General features: G+C 52.8%; 2 protein-coding genes across 5 annotated transcripts; both read left to right on the top strand.

Annotated features, from left to right (window-relative positions):
• Positions 1-1,151: 1,151 nt before the first annotated feature.
• On the top strand, positions 1,152-12,774 carry Fbxo24 (F-box protein 24). 3 transcript variants are annotated; one of them, XM_006971228.4, is made up of 10 exons: positions 1,152-1,393; positions 1,634-1,723; positions 1,824-2,007; positions 3,968-4,206; positions 4,540-4,774; positions 6,640-6,798; positions 7,390-7,511; positions 7,697-7,828; positions 11,365-11,535; positions 12,143-12,774. In XM_006971228.4, the coding sequence occupies exons 1-10, from the start codon at positions 1,322-1,324 to the stop codon at positions 12,503-12,505; spliced, it is 1,767 nt and encodes a 588-aa protein (XP_006971290.1). In that variant the 5' UTR covers positions 1,152-1,321; the 3' UTR covers positions 12,506-12,774. The 3 variants fall into 3 exon arrangements, with proteins under 3 accessions (XP_006971290.1, XP_042123771.1, XP_042123769.1); XM_042267837.2 differs by having other exon boundaries at positions 1,180-1,229; XM_042267835.2 differs by lacking the exon at positions 1,152-1,393 and having other exon boundaries at positions 1,442-1,723.
• Pcolce (procollagen C-endopeptidase enhancer) lies at positions 12,760-19,971 on the top strand. 2 transcript variants are annotated; one of them, XM_076560239.1, is made up of 10 exons: positions 13,851-14,066; positions 14,833-14,941; positions 16,158-16,416; positions 16,615-16,689; positions 17,208-17,332; positions 17,806-17,942; positions 18,234-18,514; positions 19,260-19,337; positions 19,444-19,614; positions 19,754-19,971. In XM_076560239.1, exons 1-10 carry the CDS (start codon positions 13,975-13,977, stop codon positions 19,906-19,908), a joined length of 1,482 nt encoding a protein of 493 aa, XP_076416354.1. In that variant the 5' UTR covers positions 13,851-13,974; the 3' UTR covers positions 19,909-19,971. The 2 variants fall into 2 exon arrangements, with proteins under 2 accessions (XP_076416355.1, XP_076416354.1); XM_076560240.1 differs by lacking the exon at positions 16,615-16,689 and having other exon boundaries at positions 12,760-14,066.
• Positions 19,972-21,115: the final 1,144 nt, after the last annotated feature.

Below are 21,115 nucleotides of genomic sequence, written 5' to 3'. Positions count from 1 at the left end.
GGTCTATAGAGCGAGTTCTAGGATAGCCAGGGCTAAGGGCTATACAGAGAAACCCTGTTTCAACCCCCAACACACCAAAAAAAGAAAGCAGGTGTTGGAATCCAAGGCCATGCACATGTTAAGCAGATGCCCGACACATGGACTCTATTTCCTAGTTACCACAGATAACGGAGTTGGTGTGAATGATGAACGTCTGACTAGAGCAATCAATGAACGGATCTGCTGGGCACTTACGCACCAGTTTTCTAACAGGATTAAATCCTCTTGTGATCCTGAAAAGGCTATACTCCTTACATTTGCTGGTGTAGACTTGCCCCTATCTATCACGTAAATCTCATCTGCTGTTTCTCCTTGACAGAGTCACTCCACAGAAAAAACTAAGTGCCCAGGCTCTAGAAGATGCCCTAAACTCTGGAAAAAATTCACCCCCCCCCCCCCCTTAACAGCTTGTCCTTTGCACATGCCGAGATGCCACTGGTCCCCGGGAAGAAGCCTGTGGTTTTGGACTTGTTTTCAGTAGACTGTAAAGAATCTGTGTTTAATTGTTCCCATTTACATCTTGCCTTTGTGAGCAGGAAGGTAGATCAGGGTCCCCCTTTTCTCCATCGTCATTGTCCATCAATCTTTTTTTTGAGACAATGTCTCATATAATGCAGTAATGCAGGCTGGCCTCAGACTCATTATGTAGCCAACAATGACCTTGAACTCCTTCCTCATCCTCCTGTTTCCACTTCCCACGTGCTGGGATTGCAAGTGTGCACCACCATATTGGTTTTATCTGGTGCTGGGGATCAAACCCAGGGCTTCGTGCATGATAGGCAAGCACTCTACCAATCGAGCTACATCTAGCCCTATACTTTTTCCTTTTTCTTTCTTTCCTGGCTTTGTACTCTTTTGATATAGAGACTGAGGGCTGCTCAGGAGTCCCCATTTTTCTCTTCAGAGTTAAAAGTGAGAACATCTACTACTACTTCCTAAGAGGAGAGGACTTACCGTCGACCAATAGTTCCCTCTTTATGTCTCCGGTAAACCATGAATCCCATGAGCCATCTGGTGGCTGGATCTGAGCTAGAACCCAGAAGCTAGTTCTGGGATCAAGTTAAGGGGAATAGGTCACAGTCGCTGGACAGTGAGGTCACAAAAAGGTTTATGTGCCCCAGACTCCATGGGGGTGGAGCCTAGATGATCGAGGGGCCCTAGAGGTCCCCCAAGCCCAGACTGGGGACATGGTGTGGGAAAGGCAGCGGGGACAGGGGCCTGGGGCCTGGGGAGCCAAGGGGCCTGGAGAGATGAGGGCAGGAGCAGGGAGGGGACAGTCAGGATGTTGAGGAGAAGCCGGAGACAGAAGCTGCAAAAATTGACCAGGCTGTGCAGACAGGAGGAGGGGATCAGGGTGAGGGGGGTGGCCAGGCCAGGGAAGGGCAGGGAGCTGACTGACAGCAAGCAATCGGGGAGAGGCCAAGGAATAAGGCAGGCAAGGGGGGGATGATGGCCTGAGGTCCTGAGAGAGGGGAGGCTGGATTTGCTAGCGCAGAGCTGGAGTTGGATGGGCCCTGAGGCAGGCGTTGACAGCAGAGGAGGAGAGCAGGTGTGGCCCCCACAGAACCCCTTTGCTCCCCTTCTGCCCTGGCAGGTGAAGCGCAGCTGCCCTTCTTGCGGTCTGGAGGCTGGGAATGAGGAGAGAGGGAACCCTATTTCTGTGCAGTTGTTCCCCCCAGAGCTGGTGAGTCTTTAGGGTCTGGTGAGGGTTGTGACTGCAGGGCTGAGGGGCAGCCTGTGACACCCCCCCCCCGTCCCCCCCTCCCCCTCCTGCTCCTCCACAGGTGGAACACATCGTCTCCTTCCTCCCCGTCAAGGATGTTGTCGCCCTAGGCCAGACCTGCCACTACTTCCACGAAGTGTGTGATGCCGAGGGCGTGTGGAGACGCATCTGTCGAAGGCTCTGTCCACGCGTCCGTGACCAGGGCTCTGGTGCCCGGCCCTGGAAGAGAGCTGCCATCCTTAACTGTACACTTCCCTCAGTAACTTCTTCTTCTGCCCTTCCTTATTCTGGAAACTTCCTTCTTTGTCAAGTTTCCCGGTGATCTTTGCACCCCCTGGCAACCCTTCTGTAGAAGAAACTGGTTAAACTCAAACATCCTCCATGGAGTACTTCCTCCAGGGTTCTCTGGTCACCTGTGACAGACATCCGATTCACAGCTCTAGTACCATTTCAGCCAGGTCTCCCTGCATGTACCAACTCTTCCAGATCTTACCCTAGAGACACCCCTACTCCCCAGACCTGGAGTTTCTCCCTCTTTTAAATCAGAGTTAACTTTGTCTGTCAGCTTTTGCGTATGTCGTGTGTGTGTGTGTGTGTGTGTGTGTGTGTGTGTGTGTGTACGTGTACTGATGCATCTGCTTGTGTAGTCACATGTAGAGGCCAGAGGTTGACATTAGTATCTTCCTCTGTCCCTCTCTACCTTATTTTTTTAATATTTATTTTTATTTTATGTGTATTTTTATTTTATGTGCCTATGCACAACATGCATGCAGTGTCTGGTAGGCCAGAAGAGGGCATCAGATCATCTGGACCTGGACTGCCACGTGGGTACTGGGAACCAAACCCTGGTCCTCTGGAAGAGCAGCCAGTGCTCTTAACCACTGAGCTGTCTCTAGCTCTGCCTTAGGCTTTTATTTGTTTGGTTTTGTTTTTTCAAGACAGGGTTTCTCTGTGTAGCTTTGGAGCCTGTCCTGGAACTCACTCTGTAGCCCAGGCTGGCCTCGAACTCACAGAGATCCGCCTGGCTCTGCCTCCCGAGTGCTGGGATTAAAGGCGTGCGCCACTGCTGCCCGGCCTGCCTTAGGTTTTTACACAGGCTCTCACTGAACCTGGAGCTTGCCATGGCTAGACAGGATGGCCAGCAAGCCCGGGATCCTTCTATATCTCCCTTCCCCTTTCCCCAGCCAGTGCGTGCCAGCGTTAAAAATATCCCATGCCAGCTTTCACGTGGGTGCCAGGGCTCTGATCGCGGGTCCTCGTGCTGGCAAATGCTTTACACATTGCCCACCTCCCCAGCTCTGTGTCACCTAATGACAGTTGAGATGAGGCAGCTCTCTTTTTCTCATGTTCATGTGTGGTGTGTGTGTCTCTATGTATGCATGGTTGCATGTGTGTGAACACATGCACATTGGGGTATGTGCATGCAGAGACCAAGGTTGATCTCGGGAATTATCGTCAGTCACCCTTCACTGTATTCAATGAAGCGGAGCCTCTCTCTCAGTCAGACTCAGAGGTCTTGCTAGCTAGCTTGCTCTGAGGCTCCTGCTCCCACATCCGAGTCTCCCAGCTTCGGGGCCAGAGTTCCAAGAAGGCCATCCAGTATTTATGCCTCAACTCTGCTCCTCACGCTTGCAAGGCAAGGACTTAACCATCGAGTCACCTCCCCAGCCAGAGATGAAATACTGCCTTGTTGTGGTGGCTGTCCTGTTTATTGTGTGACAGCAGTACCAACTCCCTCGTTATGACAGCCAGTCTCCCTGGGGGACAAAGTCACCCCAGCTTGAGAGAGAACAGTGATCCAAATACTCCAGAAAGGCACTATGTAATTACTGCTTTCACACATAGAGTTAGAGGAGCAGCCGCAGCCGGAGGTGAGAGGAGATGCCTGGCCTTTCTTGCCATCCCTTTCTCCTTTCTGCTTCCTTTCTGTGTTTATTCTTTTCCTTGATGTCTCTGATTCAAGGCGGGACTAAAGAAATGCTACTGAGAAGCACATGTGTGGCCCTGGGATGAAGTGGGGCAGATGTTGGGTATAAACCAGGTTTTCTGTGTCACCCCAGGAAGGAGGAGGCTGATCCCTAGTCCTGGGGGTGGAAAAAAGCTAAATGCCAGGGTGTCTGGAAAAGAGCCCATCTATTTCACCCTCGCGCTGACTCTTACACTCATGTCGCCTCAGCCTTTAAACCATGTCCTTCTGGTCTTCAGATACAAAGGGCCTGTATTTCCAGGCATTCGGAGGACGACGCCGATGTCTCAGCAAGAGTGTGGCCCCCATGCTAGCCCATGGCTACCGCCGCTTCTTACCCACGAAGGACCATGTGTTCATTCTTGACTATGTGGGGACCCTCTTCTTCCTCAAAAATGCTCTGGTGTCCTCCACCCTCGGCCAGATCCAGTGGAAGCGGGCCTGCCGCTACGTGGTGCTGTGTCGAGGTGCTAAGGATGTGAGTGGGGAGTTCTGGGTGCTGAGAATCCACCTCAGTGGTCTTGAGTGGTCTCTCCCTTAGGGAGGGAGGTCAGGACAGCCACCCTCTCCTAGAGAACTGAAAGCCATCCATTTATCTGTCATTTGCTTGTTTTTTTTGGTGCTGGGAACTGAACCCAGGACCTCACACATGCTAGGCGAGCATTCTATCACTGAGTTAGATTGCCAATCCTAAATAAGCTCTCATTTCTTAAGCCTGGACCCCATTATCTCATTTCCCATCCCATGATCTGCTCTAGCCTTATCCCATTCAGAGTCTCTAGATCCCAGACAGCCTCATTTTGTGCTGCAGTTTGCCTCCGACCCAAGATGTGACACGGTTTACCGGAAATACCTCTACGTCTTGGCCACTCGGGAGCAGCCGGCCGTGGCGGGCGCCCCTGGCAGCCGGGCCTGCGACTGTGTGGAGGTCTATCTGCAGTCCAGCGGGCAGCGGGTCTTCAAGATGACATTCCACCCCTCCATGAGCTTCAAGCAGATCGTGCTGGTCGGCCAGGAGACCCAGCGGGCCCTGCTGCTCCTCACAGGTGTCCCCTAACAAGCCGTGATTTGCAAATGTCTAGCAGATTCTTCAGGGTCTGCTCCCGGGGAGAGGAAGGAGGAGTCTGTCAGAGAGTTCTACCTTCTCCTGCTCCACAGCTCTCAACCCGAAAAATTCTAGAATTCTGCATAGAATTTCAGATAAAGGTCCTTCTTGGACTGGGGGGGTGTAGATCCATCTACATGAAGCACCAGGTTCAACTCCCAGCACCATATAAAGTGGGTGTAGTGATACATGTGTGTACTCCCAGTATTTGGAAGGTGGAACCAGGAGAATCCTGAGTTCAAGGTTATTCTTAGACTGCATAGTTTGAGGCCAGTCTACATAAGATCCTGCTTCAAAAGTAAAATGCAGTGCTGAGCAGATGGTACAGTGGGTAGGAGAGACCTGTAACAACCATGAGATGTGAGCTTGGATTCACAGAACCCACATGAAGGTAGCTCAAGTCGGTAATCCTAGCACTTATCTTTTTAAGATTTATTTATTATGTATACAGTGTGCCTACATATATGCCTGCAGGCCAGAAGAGGGCACAAGATCAAATTATAGATGGTTGTGGGCCACCATGTGGTTGCTGGGACTTGAACTCCGGACCTCTGGGAGAGTAACCAGTGCTTAACCCCTGAGCCATCTCTCCAGCTCAATCCTAGGACTCTTATAGTGAGATTCAAGATGGAGATAGGAGACTCCCAGAAGTCCGCAGGACAGCTCATCTGGCCTAGGTAGTAGTATTGGTGAGACTCTAACTCAAGCAAGGTAGCTGGTAAGGACCAACACCCCCAGTCGGCCTTTGCCTCCTGCACATGCACTGTGGCGTGTGAGCCCACACTATTACAACAGTGGTTTACGTAGTTTGGAAATCACTGCTCTAGTGATATCTAATTTTTCAAGTCTAATCCCCTCCTATCCTCTGTGCCAGGCACTTCACTTTGTACCCCAAGTTGCCCCCTCCCCCCTTTCCCAGTGTCCTCCATAGTTGACTGCACCCTCCTTAAGCCTGAGACCCTGTGGACTTCCGAATGCCAGGCAGGAGCCTAAATGCCCAGACTTCAGTCTTCCCAACACTCAAATTAAGGGGCTGCAGCAGCTAATCACTGGGTTTGGTCTCCACCGGTCTCTCATGCTGAAGTTCCTCCCTGTTTACTGTCAGGGTTGAAGGCTGGGGGCTGGAAGCTATTCTCTCTTTTTCCCTTTCTTTCTTCTGCCTTTTATTTATTTATTTTCATTATTATTTTTTCCCCAAGACAGGGTTTCTCTGTGTATCCCTGGCTATCCTGGAACTTGCTCTGTAGATTAGTCTGCCCTTGAACTCAGGCCTGACTCTGCCTCTCAAGTGCTGGGATTAAAGGTGTAAGCCACCACCGCCCGGCTCTTTCTTTCTTTTTCTTTTATTTTATTTTTGTTGTTGAGACAAAGCCTCACTGTGTAGTTCAGTCCTGGCTGGCCTGGAACTTACTATGTAGACCACACTGTCCTTTAACTCACAGAAGTTTGTCTGCCTCTGCCTCCCAATGCTGAAATTAAAAGTATGTGTCACCATACTTTATTCCCCTCCAACACTTGCGAAAATGTGTGTGCGCGCGCGCGTGCGTGCGCACGCAGGCACGTACATGTGGAGGTCAGAGGACAGCTTTCAGGAGTCATTTCCTCTTTCTACCATGGGTTTCAGTATTTGAACTCTAGTTGTCAAGCCTGTACAACATGTAGCCAACTCACTGGACCTCTACCCTTTTTCGCGCATTTCTACTCTAGGGCAGTAAATGTTTCTGTTGAGAGTCCCATGGGATGTTAATCTGGGCATTGATGAATCCCTTCCTCCATGGAATTGTATGCTTCCCTTCATATCCCCAGAGGAAGGGAAGATCTACTCCTTGGTAGTGAATGAGACCCAGCTGGACCAGCCACGCTCCTACACGGTACAGCTGACCCTCAGGAAGGTGTCGCGATGCCTGCCTCACCTTCGTGTGACGTGCATGGCTTCCAACCAGAGCAGCACCCTCTACATCACAGGTAAGAAGCACCTCCAGGGTCGGGGAGATAAAAGGTAAAAGTACTGGTTGTGTAAGGCTGAGGATAAGTTCAAGTCCCCGGAACCCACATAGAACTGGACCCAGCAGCACATGTCTGTTATCCCAAAGGCAGAGAAGGGCATTCCCTGTAAACCTGTGGGCCAGCCAGTCTGGCATCAAAATGGCAAGAGACCCTACTTCAAACAAGGTGGAAGACACCGACCAATACCCGAGGCTGTCCTCTGATTTTGATCTGTATGCTATGGCACATACATGCCAATATCTATACACATACATCACATCACATCACACACACACACACACACACACACACACACACACACACACACTGAAAAATTTAAAAAAGAACTATATTCCTTGCTCTCAAGACTCCGATCTTGGGCAGACCCCTCCACACACCGATACTCCTTAGGCATGCTGGTGACTATGGGTAGGCTCCCAGCTGTCGGGGCTGGTGTGTGGATTGTATGGGACCCCCTGCAATCTCTGAGCTTTTACCATCACAGGTGGGGCCTTATCCCTAGGAAATGGGTGCCCAAAGCTGCTGAGCTGAGGGCTCCCGACCCCCCAGACCAGGGGGGAGTGTATTTTGAGGTGCACACCCCAGGGGTGTATCGTGATCTCTTTGGGACCCTCCAAGCCTTTGACCCTCTGGACCACCAGATGCCACTTGCTCTCTCCCTGCCTGCCAAGGTAGGCTGCTGGGGCGGAGGAGGGCGGGCGGATAGCAGAGGCTGGGCCCCAGGGGTTGGAAGGAGAGATATGGGTGGGACAGGGATTCAGGGAGAGGTCAGACGGGATCTGTTGGGGCGGAGTTCTGGAGCCCAGTTTCCTGGGAACTGAGTGCTCACATGCTCTTGCTGTCTTAATCTCCCTAGGTCCTATTCTGTGCTCTTGGCTACAATCACCTTGGCCTGGTGGATGAATTTGGCCGGATCTTTATGCAGGGAAATAACAGATATGGGCAGCTGGGAACTGGAGACAAAATGGACCGAGGGGAACCCACACTGGTGAGATTGTTTCCTGGCAACTCTTACCCAATCTCCTAACCCTGAAGCCAGCTTCTTTGCCACATTTCCTAGAAACCCCTTTCTCCTCCCCTCGGCAAAGCTAGCCCATCATGGATAGCACCTGTGCTGCTGGTGCAGGCCTTAGCCGGGGCTGGCCCCAGAAGGTCTGGTCTGCGTAGTGCACACTGTGTGTGCAGAAGGAATTCAGGGAGGGAGTGGGCTGGGGACCTGGGTGTGTTGAAGTACTAGAAAAGGGAGATGCAGCCTGAGAAGATGGCTCAGGAGGTAAAATGCTTGTCTCGTGAGCATGAAGACCCAAGTTCAGATCCCCAGTCCCCATGTAAAAAGCTGGACACAACCGTGAGCGCCTAGGGTGCCCGCACTAGGAGAGGGAGACAGAAGGATCCCAGGGACTCGCTGGCCAGCCTGTCTAGCCAATCGGTGAGCTCCAGGTGCAGTGGGAGACCCTGCCTCAACAAAATAAGGTAGAGGGCAAGTGAGGAAGACAGCATTGACCTCGGGCCTCTGTAGCCACATGCATGAATGCACATTCCTAAATACAGACATATTTCTTAACAGGTAAGATGGTAGCAGGGCCTGTGGGTTTGGGGTAGCAGGGCCTTATTCACGTGAGGATAGAGAAAAGTATTCCATGTAGTGAGAACAAAAACAATGATGACATTTACACACAAGACAGTAAAAAGACTGGCCAGATGGACTAGATGTATCCATTGGTAGACAGCACTTACCTAGCATGTACAATGTCCTAAAGTGAGCCAGGCCGTGGTGGCGCACAACTTAAATCCCAGCACTCGGAAGGCAGAGGCAGGTGGATCTCTGTGAGTTTGAGGCCAGCCTGGCCTACAGATTGAGTTTCAGGACAGGCGCCAAAGCTACACTGAGAAACCCTGTCTTGAAAAAAAAAAAAAAAAAGTAGAAGAGGAAGAGGAGGAGGCAGAAGAGAGAGAGTTCCAGGACAGCCAGGGCCACACAGAGAAACTCTGTCTTGAAAACACACACACACACACACACACACACACACACACACACACACACACCCCAAAACAAAAACACTTAGACAAAAGTGGCAGGTGTAGGCAGTATCCATCATTGTCACAGAATGAGAAAAGATGTCCTTAAGTCAGGGATAGGGTTTAGTTGGTAGAATGCTTGCCTGGCATCATGAGACCCTGAGTTTCATCCCCAGCACTATGAAAACCAGGCAGAGTGGTGCATACCTATAATCCCAGCAATTGATATGTGGAGAAAGGAGGATCAGAAATTGAAGATCATCTTCAGCTACACAATGAGTTCTAGGCTAGCCTAGGCTACATGTAACCTGTTTTCTTTTTTGTTTTTTTGTTTAAATATTTCAAGACAGGGTTCCTCTATGTAGCCCTGGCTGTCCTGGAACTTGCTCTGTAGACCAGACTAGCCTTGAACTCAGAGATCTGTCTGCCTCTGCCTCTCAAGCACTTGAATCAAAGGCTTATGCCACCACCACCCAGACCAAGGCAATTTGTATAAAAGAAAGCATTTAATTCGGGTTTTGCTTACAGTTTTAGAGGACTAGTCCATTATCACCATGGTGGGAAGCAGACAGGCATGCCGCTAGAGCAGTAGCTGAGAACTTTCTATCCTGATCCACAGGCAGCAGAGAGAGACCTGGCCTGGACTTTTGAAACCTCAAAGCCCACCCTCAGCAACACACTCCCTCCAAGCCACACCTCCTCCAACCAGGCCACACCTTTAGATCCTTTAATCCTTCTCAAACAGGTCCACTCCCTGGTGACCAGGCATTCAATATATGAGCCTATGGAGGTCATTCTTATTCAAACCACCACATGACCCTATCCCAAAATAAACAGAGCTGTGGAAATGGTTCATCAGGTAACAGCACTTGCTACCAAGCCTAGTGATCTGAGTTCAATCCCTGGGACCCACGCGGTGGAAGGAGAGAACTGATATGCAGTTGTCCTCTGACCTCCACACGTGTGCTATGCACACTTGCATCACACACACACACAAACAAAAGTAATAGACTAAACAAAAACTTTATGAAATATATCACATAGTATTATCTCATCTTGTTTTGTTTTGTTTTTTTTGAGACAGGGTTTCTCTGTGTAGTTTTGGTGCCTGTCCTGGATCTCACTCTGTAGACCAGGCTGGCCTCAAACTCACAGAGGTCCGCCTGCCTCTGCCTCCTGAGTGCTGGGATTAAAGGCATGAGCCACCATGCCCCGCATTATCTCATCTTTATTAAAAATACATAACATGTACCCAGGTCTGAGGATGGGGGGGAAGGTCTATTCAGGGTCAGCTCACACTACACCAAGTTTAAAGCCAGCCTGGCAATATATCAAGTCTCTGTCTCAAAAAGAAAGGAAGGAAGGAAGGAAGGAAGGAAGGAAGGAAGGAAGGAAGGAAGGAAGGAAGGAAGGAAGGAAGGAAGGAAGAAAGGAAGGAAGGAAGGGAAAGAGAGAGAGAGAGAGAGAGAGAGAGAGAGAGAGAGAGAAAGAAAGAAAGAAAGAAAGAAAGAAAGAAAGAAAGAAAGAAAGAAAGAAAGAAAGAAAGAAAGAAAAAAGACAGACTGAGTGGAGGATACAGTTCAGTATTAGAGTACTCGTCTGGTAATCTAGTAAGACTAGATTCACCACCCAGTACTGTTGACAAACATGTATGTGCTTCTTTAGGGAAACAGTAAAAAAGGATATCCAGCACTAGAGAGAAAGCTCAGTTGGCACAGTGCTTGCCTTGCAAGTAGCAGGGTCTGAATTTGAGCCCCAGGACACGTTCCCCAAAGAGCCAGGCATAGTAGTCGATGACTGTAGCCTCATCGACGGGGAGGCAGAGACCCCTGGAGCTCTCTGGCCAGGCAGCCCAGTGTGCTGCTGAGCTCCAGGCTGACTCAGAGACAAGGTGGACAGTGCGCCAGGAGTGACAGGTTGACAGTTGTACACACCTGTCCACATACACCACATACACAGAGACCAGCCATCGCGAAGTTAGTAGTTAGTAGTGGGATTTCCAGTTTCTTTGTTGTTGTTTTGAGACAAACTCTCACTACGTAGCCTGGATTAGACTGGAGCTCACTTTAATTCGCCTGCTTCCCCAGGCCTGGCTGGCTTTTTAATTGTTACTTGCTGGTATTTTGTAATTAAAGATTTATTTATTTATTTTTATTTATTTATTTATTTATGCTGTGTGTGTATTGCACGTGCAAGAATGCACATGTGTGTGCGTACAAACGTGTGCAGGTGCCTAGGGAAGCCTGAAGAGGGCATCAGGTCTTGTCCTTAAGAAAGAGCAAATTTCCTGAAGGGCAAGACACAAAGTTTTTACCAAGTACCGGAACCCATGTAGTCAGACTTTGTGGGCACAGGAACAGATCGCAGGGGCAGATTGCCAGTTTGCAGGGCAGGGCCGACCTTCTGGGACAGGACCCTCTTTTCTTCCAACTCCCAAGACTGCACTCGGCACCACGTCCTCTAGTATCCCCACCTTAAAGCCCTGGCCATGTTGTCTGTCCTCAGGTTCATTATCTACAGCGTCCCATTGCCCTGTGGTGTGGCCTCAACCATTCCTTGGTGCTGAGTCAGACCTCGGATTTCAGCAAGGAGCTGCTGGGGTGCGGCTGCGGGGCTGGAGGCCGCCTTCCTGGCTGGCCTAAGGGGAGTGCCTCCTTTGTCAAGCTACATATCAAGGTCAGAGCAGGGTCGGGCAAGCGGATGGACAGGGAGGGCAGAGTGGTAGAGCCAGGTGGCCCTCAGGACCATAGCCAGGTCTCAACTTCCCTTCTCTCAAAACAAATTTTAACATTTATTTGGGAGGGGTTATGCCACAATGTGCCTGTGGAGGGCAGAGGACAACTTGTGAAAGTTAGTTCTCTCCTTCCGTGATGTTGGTCACCAAGCTTGGCAGCAAGGTGAGCCATCTCCCTGGACTCCTTTTTCAAGGAGAATCTCACTGTGTAGCCCAGGCTGGTCTTAAAGGCTAGATTTTCCTGGCTCTCCTGTGTCACCATGCCCAGCTTGTACCTGGGACCCCTGCAAGGGACCCATTGGTTCCACGTCCCCTGGATCATGACACCTCCCTTTCTTGCCCCCCCCACTGCTCCCCGCTCACTCACTCTCTCCTTAGCTGACCCTGCTGGCTTTATCCAAGTTCACACAGTCCTGGAACAGAGCAAGCTGAGGCTCACTTGCTGGTTCAGGGCCTGTCTGAGGGATCCACATAGCATCAGGCTTAGGCAGCTTCCTGGAAGCCTGGCCCGCTAAGCCTCCCTCAGCCCCGCCCCTTCTCTCCTCTAAGGTCCCCTTGTGTGCCTGCTCCCTCTGCTCCACCAGAGAGTGTCTCTATATGCTGTCCAGCCACGACATCGAACAATGCCCCGTCTATCGAGACCTGCCAGCCAGCAGGGTGGGGGGAAGCCCTGAACCTAGCCAGGGGGCTGGAGCCCCTCAAGACCCTGGGGGAACAGCCCAGGCCTGTGAGGAGTACCTCAGCCAGATCCACAGTTGCCCCACGTTGCAGGACCGAATGGCGAAGATGAAGGAGATTGTGGGCTGGATGCCCTTGATGGCGGCCCAGAAAGATTTCTTCTGGGAGGCACTGGACATGCTGCAGAGGGCTGCTGGTGGGAGCGGCCCAGGCACCTCGAACCCTGAGAGCTGACCCTCCTCTAGCCTTTAGTCCTGAAGGAAATCGGGCCCTGGGCTAGGGGCTGAGGAGAGATGGAGAGGCAAACAACATTGTGTGTACATGGGAGCCGGGGTGGGGGTTGGGCTGGGTCGTGGGGAGTAGTGCTGGACATGTCAGGGTAGGGTAGGGGCTCTTTTTTAAATATTCAGGGGGCTGCCCAGGTGGGGCCCCAACCTGACTATCATGGACAAGAAATTTGATGGACAATAGAATAAAAGGCTAAAGGAAGGCCTGTTTTGAAACCCTGGGCCTTATGGGGGACAAGGGGGTTGGGATGGAGGGGGCCTTGGTTGGGGAGGAAGGGAGGGAGGGAGGCAGAAAGAGCCCAAGCTGTTGGTTTACTGAGCAATGCCAACACCCCAACTCACTCCAGAAAGCTCACTTCGTCTTTCTGATGGGGAAGTCGGGCCTGGTCTTGTGGAGTAACTCAAGTCAGTTTGGAACCTCCGCTGGGTCTGGAACCTTAACGCGAACCTGTTCATTTTGTTTGTGACAGCGCCTCACTGTGTGGCCCAGGCTGACCTCTTTAGCCATCCTGACTCCGTCTCCAGAGGGCTAGGATTGCAGGGGTGCTGCCTGTACACCTGGACTGGCCCGGGGGTCTAAGTGTGACCTCTACCCCGGGAAGCACCTCCCCCAGCCAGCCCCAGTCCTAGCAGTCAGCACCCTCTGTCTGTCTGTCTGTCTTTTCCCTTACTTTCTGCTCCGTCACCTCTCTGCCCAGGGAACGGCATACTCGATGCCTCCCTTAACCCTTCTCCAGTACTTAAAATAGTTGGAAGAGAAAGTAAGGGGTCAGGACTTTCTGTCCTTGGCCTTATCTGGTCCAGTGTTAAAGGGAAAGCCATAAGCATGTGCAGAAGATCCTGGGTAACGGGTGCAGGCCTGTAATCCCAGCACTTGGGAAGCTGAGGCAGGAGGATTGAAAGTTCCAGCTAGCCAGGACTTCATGGCAAGACTGTCTCAAGCAACAACAACAACTATCTAGAAATGTGCAGTGGGACAGTGGATGCTGGCCAAGAGACTCAAGAAGGACATCCTCTCTGATGCCGGGAGAAACGCAGGGGAAGAGGTCCAGTCTGCACCTGAAAGTCTACAGGAAAGACCAGGTTCTCAGGCACAGGACAGAGCGGAGTCGCCGATGACATCATTGGATGTAGACGATGTTCTTTCTGCCTCTTGTAGCTCCCAGCATCCTTTAGTCAATCAATACATGTCCAAGACATAGAGAGGCCCCTGCAGGGACTCACCACTGTCCCAGCTGTCTCCCTGTCCCGCCTCCCCTGCCGCCCGCCCAGTTGGCCAGTCCCCACGCCCACACACCCAGGACTGCCTCATCTGGTACTGATTATCCTGCTGCTGCTGCTGTTGCTGCTGTTGCTGCTGCTGCTGTTGCTGCTGCTGCTGAACTCAGCTGCTGCTTCCAGCACCCCCCCTACACAATGCTGCCTGCTGCCCTAACCTCCCTCCTGGGGCCATTCCTTGTGGCCTGGGTACTGCCTCTTGCCCGGGGCCAGAACCCCAACTACACGAGGTAGGTCTCATGTCTTCCAGATGGCGTCCAGAGGGAGCTTCAAAATGCTTGTGACTCTGGGAGGGCTGTGCCTTTAGGTCCTGTGAGCTCTTCTGCTAGCAACCCCTCCACATTCCCGGTCTCCCTCTGAGATTCATACTCTCCCTGTCTGCTGCGAAGCCATGATGCTCTGCAGACCACCACTGTCCCACTACCTCACTACCGTTCTTCCGCCCTAAGTCTGCCTTCCTTCCACCCGGAGCCATGCCTCTGCATGGAGTTTGAACCCAGAAAGCCAAGACCTTGAACTTGTCTCTTAGCTGACATTCAGGAGATGAGACTGGGGGAAGGGCAGCACGCAGAAGTCAGATACTAGTCCTTAGCTGGGACTGGAGCAGGGCAAAGGTGGGGACCCCTAACGTATGTCCACTGCCGCTCCCCTCAGCTCTCTGGCCCCCTCCCCCTCGTGGCCTCATGGCTTGTCACATCTGGAAGTAGTTAGGCGCGGCTCCTGTCCTTGACTGCCAGGCAGGGCAAGGAGGGGGGCAGAGAAAGCTAGGGGGACTGAGGAGGATTCCGGGAATTCCTGCCGGCGTAGGGGTGGAGGCTCCAGGGGCTGGAGAGATGGTCCCGTTGCCTGGCCCCCTTCCCTGGTCCTTGGGCAGGAGTCCCTGCCCCACAGGCCGAGGCCTTTCCAGCATCAGCCTCCTTTATTGCCCGGGGCTTCACATCCTCAAACCATCTCTCCAGGGGCTCTGTTCTGCCTGACACCTCTTCTGTCCTCCAGACCTGTGTTCCTGTGTGGAGGGGACGTGACGGGAGAGTCGGGTTACGTGGCAAGTGAGGGTTTCCCCAACCTCTACCCCCCAAATAAGAAGTGCATCTGGACAATAACGGTGAGAAGGCCCCTCCAGTCATCATTGCCTTTCAACAGTTTCTCTAACAAAACCCTGACGGCGCAGGTTACCCTCCCCACCACCAGGCATCACCGAAATCTGCAAAACCCTCCTCTCCCCTTTGGATGTCAGGCTCCATAGTGACATGCTCTGACATATCCTAACCTCCCTACCCCTTTGTTCTCCCCCACTACTGGAAATGGAACCCTGGACTTAGCATGCTGGGCCAGAACTCTACCACTAAGGTACATCCCAGCCATATATATATATTAAATATAATTTTTTTTTTTTGGTTTTTCAAGACAGGATTTCTCTGTGTAGCTTTGGTGCCTGTCCTGGATCTCGATTTGTAGCCCAGGCTGGCCACAAACTCACAGAGATCCGCCTGGCTCTGCCTTCCGAGTGCTGGGATTAAAGGTGTGCGCCACCACCACCCGGCCATCCCAGCCATTTATTCATTTAGGTTTTTTTTCTTTGTGTGTGTGTGTGTGTGTGTGTGTGTGTGTGTGTGTGTGTGTGTGTACACTCATACATGCATGTGCACAGAGGTCGGAGTGGTATGTTGGGTGTTCTAGAGTTCTACCCCTCTCCGCCCTGTTTCCTTGAGACAGAGTCTCTACATCTAGAGCCAGCCTGAGGTCATCGAGCCCCAGTGATGCGCCTGCCTCTGCCCCCCACAGGGCTGGGTTCCAGCCACACCTGTGGAGACTTTTAACCGTGGCCTTTCAAAAGGGTTCTGGGGACTTGAACTTGAGCCAGCACTGTACCCACTGAGCCGTCTCCCCAGACCCCTTTACCTTTTATTTTTGAAACAGGGTCTCTGTAAATTATGGCCCTCCTGCCTCGGTTTCCCAAATGCTGGGCTCACGGACATGCACTCACGGTGCTGAGCCTTGATTCTTTGTTTCTGGAGACAGCCTCACTGTGTAGGTTAGGCTGGTCTTGCCTGAACTTTGAGGCAGTCTGGGATCACAGGTGTGAGCTGCCATACCTAGCTTGAGCCTTCGTGGGTTTGGTTTTGTTTTCTTATGGTAATGAATCCTGTTCTTTCCCTCCAGAGACCAGAGGCAGGGAGTGGAGCCCAGGCCCTCTGTGTTGCACTGGCCAGGGGCCTTTCCAGTTACGACTATTTCTCTAGGAAGTACTTGGGGGAGGGGGTGATGCCCACTGTTAGGGTTGTTTGGGGCCTGATTTTTGTGGGTGCCTCTTTTGTCAGGTGCCTGAGGGCCAGACTGTGTCCCTGTCCTTCCGAGTCTTCGATATGGAGCTCCACCCTTCCTGCCGCTATGATGCTCTGGAGGTCTTTGCTGGATCTGGGACCTCAGGCCAGCGGCTTGGACGCTTCTGTGGCACCTTCCGGCCTGCACCTGTAGTCGCTCCTGGCAACCAGGTGACTTTAAGGATGACAACGGACGAGGGCACTGGGGGACGAGGCTTCCTGCTCTGGTACAGCGGTCGGGCCACCTCAGGCACTGGTGAGCATCCTCACCTCCTCTTTTCCCTCTCCAGGCCCCACCCCGGTTCAGGTCCCCACCCCTGCCCTAACCTCGACCCTCCCCAGATTACTCCCAAGAGTTAGGGCCACCAATACTCCCTTCTTCCCACTAACCGCCCCTTCAGTCCCTCCTCCTGGTCTTCTCTCCCCCTCCCGCTCCCACCTACCCCTCTTCCAGGGCCTCCCCCAGGTGCGAGGCGGAAATGGGTCATGGACCCGCGGGTGGAATGGGCGGCCTGGGGTTACTGGGACGGTGAGTAACTGCCCACCCCCTCCGCAATCGGGCTCCTCTGACAGGAGTAAGGGGGCACCCTGAAGCGGGGGGACTCGGATTCCCTCATCTGGAGCCCCCTGTACCCGGCTCTGGGGTCCCGATTGCGGTCCCATCACGCCCTCCCAGCAGCACGAAGTCCTCTGGACGGTTTCAGGCAGAGACCTCATCAGAGGGGAGGCCCCTCACAACCTGAGAGCTCTCGAGCCTGTTAGGAGGTCTTCTGCTGGCCGGGACGGAGAGATGGGATCTCCTAGGGGAAGAGGCGTGGTGTGGCGGCGGCGGGTCGGGGAGGGGCCAGAGGGGTCCATTCAAACTTTTCCTCTCTGTGGGGCGCCCCAGCCCCGTCTTCCCAGCTGTCGGCTGACCCGCCCTCTCTACTGTTCCCCTTCCCGTGCCCTCATCTGGAGACCCACGCCAGCCCCCAGTCTAGAGCTCTCTACTCCAGCTGACTGAGGGTCTCCACCGCCCCCCACCCGGTCCCTCTCTCCCCTCCTCAGAGCACCAGTTTTGCGGGGGGCGGATGGAGAAGGCGCAGGGAACCCTGACCACGCCCAACTGGCCTGAGTCGGATTACCCCCCAGGCATCAGCTGTTCCTGGCACATCATCGCACCCTCTAACCAGGTACTGACCTGCTTGCCGAGGCTGCCCACCAGGCACCCAGGCAGCATCCTTAAAGCAGCCAGCCAGCAACATTTTATTGAACATCTGTGTCCTGATCCCTGAGCTTGCCCTGGAAGAGACCAAAACCAGACCCAGACCAGCTTACACGCAAGCCAAAATGGCAGACGGGCACTACTGGCCTTAGGGGAGGGAAGTTCCGGGTCCTGGTAGGAACTATGTGTGGAACTCATGGGGCGGAAGGAGTTCTGTCCATCGGGGGCTAAGATGCACTGGACCTTGCCCACCAGGGCAAAGGATGCTCCCTGTGGGGTATAGACACGTGTGTGTATGACCCTCAGGCTGGCAGTGAAACCATTAAAGAGAGAACAAGGGTACTTACTGTTGGGACTACTACCAAGTATACTAGGGCTGAAGAGGGCGGGGCACTACTCCTCCACCTTGGCCTGTTGCTAGGCAGCCAATGCCTCTCCCAGGTGATCATGCTAACCTTCGGGAAGTTTGATGTGGAGCCCGACACCTACTGCCGCTATGACTCTGTCAGCGTGTTCAACGGCGCTGTGAGCGATGACGCCAAGAGGCTGGGGAAATTCTGCGGAGACAAGGCCCCCAGGTGAGGGATGGATCCTTGGCTGGGCAGTGGTGGGGCTAACTCCTCATCCCTGTGTGAAGGGTTGCCAAAGGCCGTGCAGGGTTCAGGGAGGCTCAGCTGACCAGGCGAGATCTGAGCTCTAGGATTCCAAGCCATTGGTCTGAACAAGTGTAGGAGCTGGCGAAGGTTTAGTGGATCTCCCGAGTCTACAGAGTCTGATGTCAGAGGACTAGTTTAAGGCTGGCCACGGGGACAGAACAGGGTGCGCAGTCTGCCCTGACGTCTCAGCCGGTCCTCTCCTGCCCTCGGCAGCCCCATCTCTTCTGAAGGGAATGAGCTCTTGGTCCAGTTTGTATCGGATCTCAGTGTCACCGCAGATGGCTTCTCAGCGTCCTACAAGACCCTGCCACGGGATGCCGTGGAAAAGGAGCCCGCCCCAAGCCAAAGGGAGGATGTGCAGCATGGTCCCCAATCCCGCTCTGACCCAAAGACAGGAACTGGGCCCAAAGTCAAGCCACCCAGCAAATCTAAACCCCAACCTGCAGAGAAACCAGAGGCCTCCCCTGATACCCAGGAGACGCCAGTGGTCCCGGGTGAGTGTGAAAAGTCAGAAGGTGGTAATGGAGAGATGGCCCAGTGGATAAGAGCACTGGCTGCTCTTCCAGAGGACCCGGGTTTGATTCCCAGCACCCACATGGCAGCTCACAACCATCAGTAACTCCAGACGTACATGCAGGCAAAACTCCCATACACATAAAAGAAAAAGAAAAAGTGGAAGATGGAGCATAGACTAAAGGAAGCACTAAGTTCTTCCTTGGTTCAGCATTCATTCATGCATGCATGCATGCATGCATGCATGCATGCATCCATCCATTCATCCATTCAACATTCACTGGTGCCTGCCTCCTGTCAGTGTCTGCAACAGTGCTGGGAAGCAATGCTGGGCAGAGCTCCGAGTTTCCATCTATATGGCTGTTACAATTTCAGATGGGACTAGCTAGGGCAGGCTTCGCCTAGAACCTCCCAGTGAGGGCTGAAGGCATGGCTCAGTGGTAGATCTTTTCTAAAATTCTCACAATAAGGGGTGGGAAGTTCAGCTCAGCTGTAGAATGTCTGTCCCAGAATCCTCTAGGAAGGATCTGGGGTGTGACTTAGAGGCAAGGTGCTTGCCTAGAATCCCCCAGTGAGATCCACAGGGTGTGGCTGTGCTGTGGAGTACCTGCCCAGCATCACCAGACTCCGGCCCTCCTCCCCGCACTGCAAACAAAGGAATGAATAAACGGCTGATGTGAGGCCAACGGTCCTGCCTGCCCTCCACAACAGCACTGTCTTTCCTAGATGCACCCAGCGTCACCTGTCCAAAGCAGTACAAGCGGCTAGGCACCCTGCAGAGCAACATGTGTACCAGCAGTCTGGGTAAGACGCTCCACCCTGCCCTCTGCTCCTCATGCCCTCCTCATGCCCTCCTCCAAGCCCAGCCCTAGCCCCGGGACTCTTACCTCTCACCCCCATCCTTGCACAGTGGTGACCGGAACAGTGAAGACCATGGTCCGAGGCCCAGGCGAGGGTCTCACTGTCACCATCAGCCTCATTGGTGTTTACAAAAGCGGAGGACTGCACCTGCCCTCTCCGCCCAGGGACACCCCTCTGAAGCTCTATGTGCCCTGCAAGCAGATGCCCCCCATGAAGAAGGGTAAGGGCCTGGGAAACGGGGATGGGTACTGAGCACACCGTAGTCGCGAAGGTGGAAGATCTGATGAGAAGAAGGTGTCGCAAGGTCTTGATAACTTGAGCTCTCCCCCCCCCCCCCCCCCCCCCCCCCCGCCCCACAGGAGCCAGCTATCTGCTGATGGGTCAGGTGGACGAACACAGAGGCCCCATCCTCCCTCCAGAGAGCTTCGTGGTTCTCTACAAGCCCAACCAGGACCAGATCCTCACTAACCTAAGCAAGAGGAAGTGTCCCGCCCAACCTAGGCCAGCCGCCTGAGGTCCCAGCCAGACACAGCCTCGGAATGTGGTGCTCTCATCCAAATAAATATTTCTTAACTCAGGAAGGGGTCATATATCAGCTCTATGGTTGTGTGTGGGGGTGTGCATCTTGGATTTCAGAATACCTTTTCCTTTGGGTAATAGGAAAAGTACTAGAGGATGAACTCGGACTTACGCATGCTAGGCAATTGCTCTACCACTAGCTGTATCTTCAGCCTTCAGAACTCTTTTAAGAACACACGGTAGGGGCCTGGCAGTGGTGGCCCAGCCTTTAATCCCAGCATTTGGGAGGTAGAGGCAGGCAGATCTCTGAGTTCAAGGCTAGCCTGGTCTACAGAGCGAGTTTCAGGACATCCAGGGCTACACAGAGAAACTCTGTCTCAAAAAACCAGAAAAACAAATAAACAAACAAATGGACACACAAGTAGGGGCAGGCAAGCTGGCTCAGTGGGACAAGGTGCCTGCTACCTAAAGACCTCCATTCAATCCCTGGGATCCACACGGTGAAAGAGAATTGACTCCTGCAAGTTGTCCTCTGATCAACAGATGCACTGTGGCACACATACAAATACACACCAAAAAAAAAAAAAAAAAAAAAAAAAAAGCCGGGCGTGGTGGCGCACGCCTTTAATCCCAGCACTCGGGAGGCAGAGCCAGGCGGATCTCTGTGAGTTCGAGGCCAGCCTGGGCTACCAAGTGAGCTCCAGGAAAGGCGCAAAGCTACACAGAGAAACCCTGTCTCGAAAAAACCAAAAAAAAAAAAAAAAAAAGAATAAAACAAAACCAAAGGAAATCAGGTGGGAATCTGGAGAAACGGCTTAGTAAAGCGTTCACCGTGCAAGTACGTGGCTCCCAGCACCCACAAAAGTAACCGGGCACAACAGTATGTACCTGTACCCCAGTTCTGGGCAGGCAGAGAGAACAGGATCCAGGAGCCTTGCTGGCTGGCCAGTCTAGCCCAGCAAGCTTCAGTTTCAGCGAGAGACCCTGTGTCCAAACAAGGTCAACGGATGTGATGGCTCTGGGCTAAAGGCATTTGCCGGGAGGCCTGATGCTCTGAATTCAATCCTTGGACCCTGTATGGCGGAAAGAGAGAATGAACCTCAACAAGTTGTCCTCTGCCCTCTACATATGCACTGTGTGATGGGTGTCATGACACATATGTCCGCACAAACAGACATACATGCACCAAAAATAAAAATGTG

This window comes from Peromyscus maniculatus, chromosome 23 (assembly GCF_049852395.1).
Source record: "Peromyscus maniculatus bairdii isolate BWxNUB_F1_BW_parent chromosome 23, HU_Pman_BW_mat_3.1, whole genome shotgun sequence".
Lineage (NCBI taxonomy): Eukaryota > Metazoa > Chordata > Mammalia > Rodentia > Cricetidae > Peromyscus > Peromyscus maniculatus.
Note: the sequence above shows the minus strand (reverse complement) of the source record. Positions and strands in the feature narration are given on the sequence as shown.